A 10,869-nucleotide genomic window follows, 5' to 3' on the forward strand; every position below is an offset into this window, starting at 1 on the left:
CATCATGAAAATTGTGTTTCATACACCATCTAACCAGATGCTATTTAACGTTTAATAACGCGTGTTAACGTTAAAAATCGTCGTGTCCCGCCATTTTTCAATCGGCAGATCGCTATTGCTCGAGTGGTTGACCGCGTCCAGAGGTCCTCACCACCGTCTCCCTAGGCCCTGTAGCGTCGCTTGAAGGACAGCAGCAGGTCGACAGTGTCCTCTTCGTCGTATCAGCGCGCAGAGAGCGGTCGATAAGTCCCCCTACACGTCGAGAACGCGCTCCAATCAAAGGAAAGATTTCTGTAGTCGCGTCGGAGCCAAACCGAAAACGATAAACATGATGCGAGCAGCGTCGTCGCCCATGGAGCCTCTCAACAAGAATATTCTACTGGTAATGAGGGAGACAGATACAGAGGAAGCGCATGAAGAGATCTTTATTTTATAACTATTGGACTAACATTTTTTTTTCTAGGCTGGTGAAGTGATCGCGGAGAAATGGAAGATTGGAGAGAAAATTGGAGAGGTACGAGTGCTCATTTTCCTTTATTTGACTAGTTTCTAACATTATTTAATTATTTTTTATAATTCAGGGAACATTCAGTCAGATTTACTCGGCATATTCAATCGAGAGTCGAGATAAAGTTGCAGTAAAAGTGGAAGCGCCCAGCTCCCTCAAGCCTGTGCTAGAGTGGGAGAGCTTGATCCTCAAGAGTCTGCAGGACTGTCCCTACGTGTGCAGATACTATTATCACGGCAAGCATGGAGACAGCACCGTGCTGGTAATGGAGCTGCTGGGAGACAGCATGTCGATGCTGAGGATGTCGCCCGACTCGATCCACGGCGTTCCATTGGCCAAAGCGGTCTCAGTGGGACTGGAGATGCTGGACTGCATCGAAGCCTTCCATCGCCACGGGTACGTTCATCGAGACATCAAGGCGTCCAACTTTGCACTCAGCGCGCTTGCAGAGCGTAATCCGACGAAGCAGCAGCGCTACTATATCATTGACTTTGGGCTATCAAGACAGCACTTAGGAGAAGACCGACAAGTGCTGCCTGCTCGCCAAGTTGCGGAGTTTCGAGGCACGTCCATGTACGCGTCGCTGAGCTCGCATCGTCGCCAGGAATTGGGGCCTAAGGACGATCTGTGGTCGTGGTTTTACCTCGTCATGGACTTTTTGCGCGGAGAATTGCCCTGGGCAGCCGACGCACAGCTGAAGAACCGGCAGACTGTGCTTCGTCTTAAGGAACACTACACTGAAGCCAACCCAGGCCTGTTGGTTGAGGGTCTTCCAGGTGCAGCGCAGTTGCTGGAGTTGATGGATTATCTGCAGTCTTTAAAATACGACGACATGCCGGATTATAAGAGAATCCGTAAGCAACTGCAAGCTGTCGGAGAGAGTTCTCTGGTCTCGGATAATAGCGACAGTGGGGATGAAGAATCCAATGCTGATAAGAGGGAAGCACACGCGGTGACTGATGTGTCTGGTCTCGATTGGAACGCTATCAAATCGGAGCGAGAGAGAGCGTTGAAGTGGACGGAGAAGGCGGAAGAGCACAAAGACAGCGACGGAGCGTCCGACTTGTTGCTGACAATTGCGAAGCGATTCCAGACCTTCTTCGACAGCGAAGGACTGACGTTTGAAGAGCAGATACGCGTGCAAGGTGCAGTCTATAGCATCGAGAAGAAGAAGCGTGCGCGTTCGACGTTTCTTGCTCCTCCGCCCATCCAGAGCTTTGTGAAGCGTCGACAGTCGGAGCAGAAAATGCGCTCGGATGCGCTGCGTAGACGCCGAGAACGAGACTTTCAAGTGCGCCAGTCGCTGGAGATTAAAAAAGAACAGGAAGCACCGGCCGAGACTGTGTCTGAGGGTGGAGTCGAGGATGGATCGCTGCGACCTGTCAAGTCCGAGAGCTCCATGGAAGTATCTGATAATGAGGATGCTGGAACGAAGCCTGCAGCCTCTACTTCTCAACCTCAAGTGGGTGGCGTACAATCTACACAGACAGGATCAGCACCTTACCATCCGCAACACGTGATGCCTCCGCCTCCAGGACCTCAGTGGAATCGCAGCTCGAACCTCGGACCAATCCCTCCACCTCCTCCTACTCCAGGGACGCAGCGTCCTGCGTATGGACTCCCTCCCCCACCACCTCATGTCGGACGCTATGCGAATGGAGGAATCCCTCCTCCACCTCCAGGATTCCCGCCCAATGGAAGCCATCACAGTGCACCCACACACCCTCCGCCTCCGCCACGTAATGGGAACTCTGAATCTGTCCGGCAGTTTGACAACCCAGTGGAGACGAGAGAAAGAAGTAAGCCTGGTGGCCCTACAGGTCGACACTATCCGGCAGAAACAAGAGGAGAGCGTGGGTACGTCACTCAGAGACCGCCAACGTCTCCTCGAGATAAACGACACTACGACTCGCCGAGAGAAGATCGTGGATACGGCGCTTATCAGCGGCCTCACAAGTCTCCTCGAGAGAATTCTTCTATGTCTGAGCGACACTATGATGGCCGAGTGGAGAGAGAAGACCGTGGTTACGGTCATCGACGAACTCAGAAATCCCCGCGAGAGAGCGACAGTCTTGTTTCTGGTCGGCACAATGACCAAAAAGAAGATCGTGGATATGGTTATCAACCTCAAAGCACCCCTCGAGAGAGTCACGGCCAGTACTCAAAGGAGCGGCCAGATCATCAAGACAAAGAGCGCTATTACGAAGGGAAAAGACCGCGCTCACGCTCACGCTCACGATCATCACGACGTGGAAGTCGACCTCGACGTCGCTCGTACTCATCGTCGCGGTCTCGTTCGCGATCGTACTCGCGGTCTCCTTCTCGATCGCCATCTCCTCATTCCCACCGCCGCAGTCGCGACTATGATCGTCATCGTGGAAGCCGGAAAGTGAGATCCAAGAGAGAACACTTTCGCAGACATCGCTCACGTTCGCGTAGCAGTTCGAGATCCCGATCAAGGTCCAGTTCCCGCTCAGTGTCTGCTTCACCGCCTCCGAAGCGCTCCCGTCACTCACACCGACACTCGTCACATTCATCATCTCGGCGTCACTCAAAGGAATACGCGAAGGAGTATGTGAAAAAGGAGTACGTCAAGGATTATCCCGAGGAATATGTGAGCTCGTATCCGAAAGAGAACCCGAAAGACTACCGTCACCGTTCTCCCTCGCCTGATCGCCGACAGTATCGACGTTCTCCTTCACTGGACGATCCGCGACACCGATCCCGCTCGCGAGACTACGCTCGAGAGGATGGATCGTGGGGTGTGGATATCCGCTACAAACCACCGTCAACTCCAGAGATGCAACGGCGATCTTCCCGATGGCAACCAAGGTCCTAACTGAGAGAAAAAAGTACCTTATGATAGGAAGTCTGAAGACCAAGACGAAGCGCTGATACCTGACGATTCACTTTTTTCACCCTGGAAGATGGTACGATATGATAGTGGATGCCAGAATACGGCTGCCCTGCTAACACATCGGATTGATATATTTTCTCTTTCTTTTGCGATGTCGAACTGCGTGAATGGAACATGCTGTGGCGCTGGGTGTTTCGAAAGGCACCGAGAGTTTGATATAAGTTGCGTGAGTGACCTCATGGTTTGGGTGATTGAAAGGTGGCTTACGTTCGAAGTTATCTCCGCGGGGTTACATTGTCGTGCTGACCGGAAGAGGCTGTCTAAAGTAACACTAAATGCGCATTGCTAGCTTTTTCTTACGCGGTTTGCCTTGAATCAAGATGCGCTGTTTTTGTGAGCTACAAGGCGTGACCAAGACGTTTGGTGCTTGCTTCCGTGCTGGCTATCGGTACTTTAATCCAGTGCACCATGGTGACTCAAGCAGAAGGACCAGTTACGGTACTGAGTCCGCTTATTGGAAGAGTCCATGTGGTTACAGTGTATTGACCCGGTTACCGCATGCAAGTGGTCATGGTGCGTTGGCAACCGCGATCTCATTGTTCACGTCGTAACTCGTCTCAGACTTAATGGAGTTCACATGGCCGTCGTCTCTAGTACATGCGTGTCTGCGGTTGTTCGCTCGCCTTTCCAAGGTCGAATGGTGTTAGCGTTCAGACCGTTGACAAACGCCGCCAAATCATTGGCATTATTGGCACAAGCCCAGACAAAGGGCTCGGAGATCGGAAACGCTATGCAGCAACGCAATGGTACAAGCCAGCACCGAAATGTTCTTATCGTCGCCGACCTTGTCCACAAATGGGCCGGTATCTCTTCGCTCTGATGATTCGAAACATGATGGAAAGTGGAAACAAGTGGATTGTGGCACGAAGGTTAACATGGGGGAACACTGCTCTGCTCAGCAGAAAAAACAAGCCGTTGGCGAGCGTGGCGCAGGCAAACAGCTAGCTTATCTGATCAGGTTTTTCACCCGAAACAACTTGTTGAAATACTTCTCGAGCTGGAGAGCCACCATTTTCTGGGTACCAGAAGCAGTAGCCTCGGCTACGTTGAACTTCACGGTCAAAATGTCTTTGGAATCGCTGAGCCCATCGAAACCCCACTTCACAAAATAGACTCCTCTGAAGGCTCATAGCCTTCTTTTTCATGATCGGATTCTTCCTCGCCTCCAGAAGCATCTCTACCAACCGACTTTCACCGCCAAATCCCCTTGCTAGCACTGAAACAACTCTTTCACGAGCCAGTATTCTTTTCTACTACTGTCTAAGCGCCCCAGCACGTCCATCTGTGGGCTGGCAAAACGTTTTCCACGTTTTTAATCTTCAAAAACTTTAAAACATCGTCCACCGACATTCCGCTTTTCAGCCAGTCCTGCGATTACTGTTCCTACAACTTTGTCGCGATCAACTTCGTACGTGGATTATTACGCCTCCTAGCAGATACAAGCGCCGTTGCCACATTAACTTGTCCGTACTTCGACGTCAGTGCCTTTAGCAATGCTATTTCGCTAGTAGGATTGTTCTGGGTGAATCGATAGACCTACTTCGCCAATACTTGCAGCTTTTCGCTTCCCAGAGCTTTATTTGCGCTATTGCCTAACTGTAATCGTGTCATGACGCTTGCCGGCTCCAGCTTTCCGCTCTCCACTGTCTAAGCAGCCCCTGCTCCAGTTCCTCGGCCTTGTCCACTATGCGACTGTCGTGTTTTTGTTTCTTTGTCCTTGCTAAAAATGATAAAAAGTTGTCTTCACCACCAAAACCTCGCGCCAGAGTCATGACACAGTCTCATGGTCCTGTTGCTTGCTGTTGAGCTTCACGATGTGGTCATCCAGTGTTTTCAACTCTGGACTTCTAAGAAATTCAAGACCGGTGTGTGTACGCTTGAGTCCGAGGTCGGATCGAAGGTGCCAATATTGTGGATCTACGCGAACATAAAGGAATCCGATAAGGACACAGCAACATGGACTGAACAAAAAAAACAGGTTTGGTACGGTCAGAATGCAGAATACGAACGTTCTCATCTCTTGAAATGAGGCATTCAAGGTCTCAAATGTACGTTTAGCACAACCTACGCCATTGTGTTTGTTCTCAATGAACTGGACCGGCTGCTCTACAAACGTCTCGGATCCGTAAATGTCGGCTGTACATTATCGTAGTAATCCTTGAAATGACTTGCCACTGTGTTCTGGGTATCAGAAGCATCGGCCTCAGATATCTTGAATATCTTGCTGAATACGCTTGTTGGCTTCACGTCTTCTTCCATCCATTTGCTAAAAAGCCTTTTTTGCAGCTTCCTAGCTTGTTTTTTCGTTTCACTCGAGTCCAGCGCATCAAGTTTTGCAAGCATTTCTGCCACCCGCCCATCGTTGCCGAGCCCCCTCGTTAACACGTCTTCCAATGTTTCGTCTGCTTTCTTCACCCGATTATATAATAGGATGAACTCGTCCAGCGTGTCCAACTTTAGTCCAGTTCCAAAGCGAACTCTTTCCTCAAACTTCAGTAGCTTAAAAACATCGTCCACAGTCATACCACCATTCAGCCAAAGCTCCAACTGTTGCTTCTGTAACTTTGCTGCCATCAAATCCGTACTCGTATCCACATTCATTGTATTCGCAACGCCGTACTTTAATGTAAACGCACTTGCCTCTGCTACACCGATTTCTCCGTACTTGGACGCAAGCATCCCCACCAAAGTCACCTCTTTATCCGGGTTGTTTTTGTTAAGCTGGGCGATATACTTCTCGAACGTCTCCAACTTACCACTTTCCAGCGCGTCACCCGGATTATCGTCCAACTTCAGTAGCTTCATGACTCTTGTCGGATCGAGTTTTTCCTGTCCCCACTGCTGGAGAAGCCCCCTCTCAAGTCCCTTGGCCTTATCGACTGTGCGGGGGCTCTCTTTTGCCCGCGCTAATATGGATACTAATTTATCGTCACCACCAAAACCTCTCTTCAAGGCATCCAGCAAAGTTTCGTGACCATGTCTCTCACTGTTGAGTTTTGCAATGTACTCGTCCAGTAATTCCAGTTTTGGACTGTCAAGTTTCGCAGGTGGGTCGAATCGTTGAACAATCTTTAGTAACTGGAAAACATCATCAACGGATTTATCGCTGTTCAACCAAATGGATAGCTGGTCGGCCTGCAGTTGCTTTGCTACATTCGGTGCCGACTCCACATTCATTTCCGCAGACACTAGCGCTTTCACCACAGCATCCTCCCCGTAGCGTTCTCTGAAAATCCCGATCATTGAAATAGGGTCGTCCGGGTGTTTCTTGTTGAACTTCGTTATGTACTTGTTTAAAGTCTCCAGCTTCGAGCTTTTCAAAGCAGTCTGGACGCTATATCCGAATTTCAAACTTTTCATAACTTCGACTCCATTCCTTTTCTGCAGCAAGAACTTCTGCAGTCGAGCGGATTCGGCTAACTTAGATGTTCCTTTCTTGAGAGAACCTACGAAGCTTCCAAAATTGGCTCTTTCTCCGCCATGTTCATATATTGCACTGTTGGCCATAAGTAATCTCCCATTATTTTGGTTGTCAGCGACCGCAGAAAAGCTGTTTGTGATCGTCTTCGAGGTCGTGCATGCTACGAAAGTAGCGATAATCAGCAATACTATCCAGTAGAACCGCATCGTTGCGGCTTACGTGTGTCGTTCTACCAGCACGCTAATTGATGACTGGAGATCGAGTTGCGAAGTGAGTACACTAAATCGATTGGACCCACCGTTCTCGCCGTCGTAAGGGAACAACGGGTTGATGAATCCTAAGGATGGGACACTAAATTCTTACTTCTATGAAATATACTTAAGTACAGCGTACACGCGGTCGAATCAAGTACTTAGATTTTCCATTACTCGTATCTTGAAGTCGGTCTGGGATTTACGAGTCGGATCGGGAAATAAACCGAATGTTTGACGGTGGGCAACGTTACAGCATTAGTGATCGGCACAACGAATGTCTAATCGGATTCTAAAACAAAGAAATTCTGATGAAAATTTTAACTTTTTATTTACTACATGTGCTGAGTGGGGCTCACTGAAAGTAAATACGACCGTGATCGCAGCATATTCGTCCAACTAATCCTAAATGGGCTAGAGCTATTTTTATTTTACAGCATTGAAGGCGTAGATTACGCTAACAAGCATGTGCCCTAGTGTGCCCATTGAGAAAATTTATTAATTTATTTGAACAAGAGATCACTCCTTATAATTTGCCTCAATACTCTGGTTGTGGATTTCACAAACCAGTTTCATAGTTTGAAACACACTTAACGGGTTTCACCGAATAGTGCCAATGTTTCTAATATTTTGAGTTCCCTCACAAGTCATCAATTTTGAAAGTGGTCTTTTAATTCGGGCTTTTAATAGTTTACAGCTCTATTTTTTTTCAATTAAAACATTCGCGTAAAGTGATACTCTGTCAATGTCACCACTTTTGGAACATCTAAATCCAATTAAATACCTCACAACTCTCGGTGGAATGCCTCTACCATCGTCGGCGATCCATTCAACCATCTCTTGCTTCCTCCCCATATCGATCGAAGCTCGCGTGCGGCTTCGTAAAATTGAATGTATGAACGTCTGAATGAATGAGCATGGACATGAATTGCCGTCCTGGCATCAAGTATGATGGATCGATTAGATGAACGTGCTGGCATCATGTACAGCTCCATCAGGACATGAATGTAACGGAATCCACTAAATAAATACCCTGCACATGTTGTTGGTACCCCCTACGGTTGTTTGGTTCCCGGCCCAAGAAAAAAAAATCTTCACAAGGTGAAGGTTATATATTCAATATATTACAGGAACAAGTGTATCTACTCTTGACAGTGAGGCAATTATGAGTGCTACATGTATCCTGAAAATTGCTTTTCGAATTTAGAAAACTAATGAAGCAATTGTATTGAAAGACCAGCTGGAACACTATCGCAACTTGCGATTCGCAAGTTATAGCAGGTACCACAAATAACGCAAAGCCGATGACGAACTGAATGCTTGTATACGTACGTGTACATATCCAGCGACTGCCTCAATTCATAATCAAATCAGACTGGGCCCTTGTCATTCCCAAAAAAGTTCTTCGAGAACGTTATCCAATGCTCCACGTGCTTTAGCTTAGTTCTTCGAATGGGGGTCTACTGTATTATGAGCGCGGCCACAGCGGATTGTACAAAGTATCGAGGATAATGAGTGAAGATCCGGCAACCAAGCGTGTCGCAGCAACAAATGTGATTCGGGTTAAAGATGGTGGCTCTATGATCTGCTGACCGGCATCATGGCGATCGAAATGAACACCACACCCGTGTGCATGTACTGAAGATGAAAGGGTGACCGTCGTTTTACCGTCTTCGCAATGTCTTGAGCCTTCGTCATCATTTCTCACATCATTCTTTGAGTACTCCATCCGCACTTGCCGTTGTATGGTCGCCCGATCTCGGATCTGGCGTTCTTACGGAGGCACCGTCCTCGAATATTTTGCTTTTTGATTGACCGATATAACAATACCGTAACTATCTTTCCAACGAGCTGGACTTCGTCCGTGCCTCCATGGCGCTATCCGTTTATTAAGCGTTATATTTAACATACGTTATTCGCAGTTCGTAACGAAGTGGAGAACTGTCGTTTGTCGCCGATTGGCTGTCACAAACCGTATTTGTACCGGTTTTTCTTACAAAAGCCAAGTCAGCAATACAAAACTAAGTCAAGTATACAAACACAAAGTGAACAGTTTTAGTATCGAGCTAATAATAGGCTCGCAAGCATTACACAGGGTTTACACTAATTCCAAAATACCGGTTTTCCATTAGGTATGCGGTACAAGCAGATATCCAATACCGGTAGTCATTTGGCTAGGTAGTGTTGTAGCTGCGGCGCAGCCTGCACCCCAGTTATTACGTATAAATGTGGACCACGTTAGTGTTCTTGACTCTGGCAGTGCACAATTTGCATAAGACTGCCGCCGTCCGACGTTGCTAGTTGTGATCGTCACGAGAAGCACCACCAAACCAATGACCCAATGGACGCAACATTGACGGCAACTTATGGACAAGAAGCAGCGTGCGGGCTTCTGGCGGTTGTATCGCGTCTTCATAGAGTGCCAGATACCGCAGCCTTTCACTACATCTTTTTTTCCCCTGAAAATTTGCTAAAGTGCCCTACAACGCGCCATACAAGCTTTGACAGAGCCATCTAGTCTCCTCTTCCTCATGCTTATTGATGAATAAGGACTCACATTTCTGTGAGATAATGGACGCGCTGTAGCTTCAGTAGAACTTACCGCACACATCTTTTCGACTAATTTTTCCTGAATATTGACCAAGCCGCCATACAACGCGTCATACAAGCTTCGGCAAAGCCATTCAGCCTCCTCTTCATTATACTAATTGATGAATAAGGTGTGGATGGGCACAGGCATTTCTGTGAGATAATGGACGACGCTAAAGCTTGCTTCATTGGATCCTGTAGGCTCATTCGTCGTTTTAATCGTTAATTGTAACAGGCTGCTCGGTACTAGGTACGAGCTATCGCATTTTAAAATGCTTTTTCTCAGTTGCTGTCGACAGTTGTAACACAGTAGCGGAGGCAGCGCCACCAAGTCGACACTACACATTCCGAGGTACGTGCTGAAGTGTATGTAGGCGGCATATTTTAAAATTAATGTTTATTAGGCGTGTATTAGTCCTGTTTCGATAGCGACCACAGTTCGCAAATTCCTCTAGCAGGGTTACATCACGAAGGTATCACTAGATGAAATCAAGAAGTTTTAAAATCATCTAACATTTATTGATGGGTTGAAATTTTTTGATGGGTTGATGTCCCAGCCTAGATGCCAGACCAAAAGCAAAACAAGGCAAAGAGTGGTTTCAAACGTCAGCCATATTTTCTACATAGTAACTTGGACGCGATCTCGAAGAAGTCCATTCGCCGGCTTGCTCGGCGAGCTGGGGTGATCCCAATGTCCGCTGTGATATACGAGGAGGCTCGGGCTGCACTAAAGCGTTTCGTAGTGAATCTCGTACAAGACACTGTGGTGTACACACAGTACGCTAACAGAAGAACTGTAACGATGCGCGATGTCGTCTATGCTCTCAAGCGCCAAGGTCGTCCGATCTACGGCTTTGACTAGACGGTACGGCTCGTAAAATTCTACGTAGTATAACCTTAAACGAAATAGAATACGATACGATGATACTCATTAAGTATCATGTTTTATGACAACAATTTTAAGAGCGGTCAATTCGATACCACTCCTTTAACATCCACGAACTGCGATTTCCCCCGGGCGAGCGCCCGGGTAAGCTGTGTTAGACATGAAGGAAAACCACGACATAACCATACTCGTAAGTACTGAATCGGAGTTGAGGTAATCTCAACTCCGATTCAGTATAATTCAACTTGAGATTGACTAGAAAATGGAAAACTAAAGCTTTACCGCTGGATATCGGAG

At 47.6% G+C, this 10,869-nt stretch overlaps 4 protein-coding genes across 4 annotated transcripts; 2 read left to right on the top strand and 2 right to left on the bottom strand.

Annotated features, from left to right (window-relative positions):
* The first annotated feature begins 57 nt into the window (after positions 1-57).
* On the top strand, positions 58-4,996 carry PPTG_12761 (CK1/TTBK protein kinase). Its single transcript, XM_008909965.1, has 3 exons — positions 58-382; positions 464-514; positions 582-4,996. Exons 1-3 carry the CDS (start codon positions 329-331, stop codon positions 3,345-3,347), a joined length of 2,871 nt encoding a protein of 956 aa, XP_008908213.1. The 5' UTR covers positions 58-328; the 3' UTR covers positions 3,348-4,996.
* A 197-nt stretch (positions 4,997-5,193) lies between these two features.
* On the bottom strand, positions 5,194-7,052 carry PPTG_12762 (hypothetical protein; the record flags this gene model as incomplete). The annotated part of the gene is made up of 2 exons (XM_008909966.1): positions 5,194-5,342; positions 5,540-7,052. 2 exons carry the CDS (start codon positions 7,050-7,052, stop codon positions 5,194-5,196), a joined length of 1,662 nt encoding a protein of 553 aa, XP_008908214.1.
* A 1,623-nt stretch (positions 7,053-8,675) lies between these two features.
* Positions 8,676-8,798, bottom strand: PPTG_23344 (hypothetical protein; the record flags this gene model as incomplete). The annotated part of the gene is made up of 1 exon (XM_008909967.1): positions 8,676-8,798. The coding sequence occupies one exon, from the start codon at positions 8,796-8,798 to the stop codon at positions 8,676-8,678; it is 123 nt and encodes a 40-aa protein (XP_008908215.1).
* Positions 8,799-9,936: 1,138 nt separating this feature from the next.
* Positions 9,937-10,548, top strand: PPTG_12763 (hypothetical protein; the record flags this gene model as incomplete). Its single annotated transcript, XM_008909968.1, has 3 exons — positions 9,937-10,038; positions 10,091-10,159; positions 10,244-10,548. Exon 3 carries the CDS (start codon positions 10,249-10,251, stop codon positions 10,546-10,548), a length of 300 nt encoding a protein of 99 aa, XP_008908216.1. The 5' UTR covers positions 9,937-10,038; positions 10,091-10,159; positions 10,244-10,248.
* Between the last annotated feature and the right edge of the window lie 321 nt (positions 10,549-10,869).

This window comes from Phytophthora parasitica, assembly GCF_000247585.1.
Source record: "Phytophthora parasitica INRA-310 unplaced genomic scaffold supercont2.35, whole genome shotgun sequence".
Classification (NCBI taxonomy): Eukaryota; Oomycota; class Peronosporomycetes; order Peronosporales; family Peronosporaceae; genus Phytophthora; species Phytophthora nicotianae.

Bases quoted from the DNA above. Each gene is read 5' to 3' on its own strand.
- PPTG_12761 (XM_008909965.1), top strand. From the start codon at position 329: ATGATGCGAGCAGCGTCGTCGCCCATGGAGCCTCTCAACAAGAATATT. The intron at 383-463 runs GTAATGAGGGAG...TTTTTTTTCTAG, and splicing joins TCAACAAGAATATTCTACTG to GCTGGTGAAGTGATCGCGGA. The intron at 515-581 runs GTACGAGTGCTC...TTTATAATTCAG, and splicing joins TTGGAGAGAAAATTGGAGAG to GGAACATTCAGTCAGATTTA.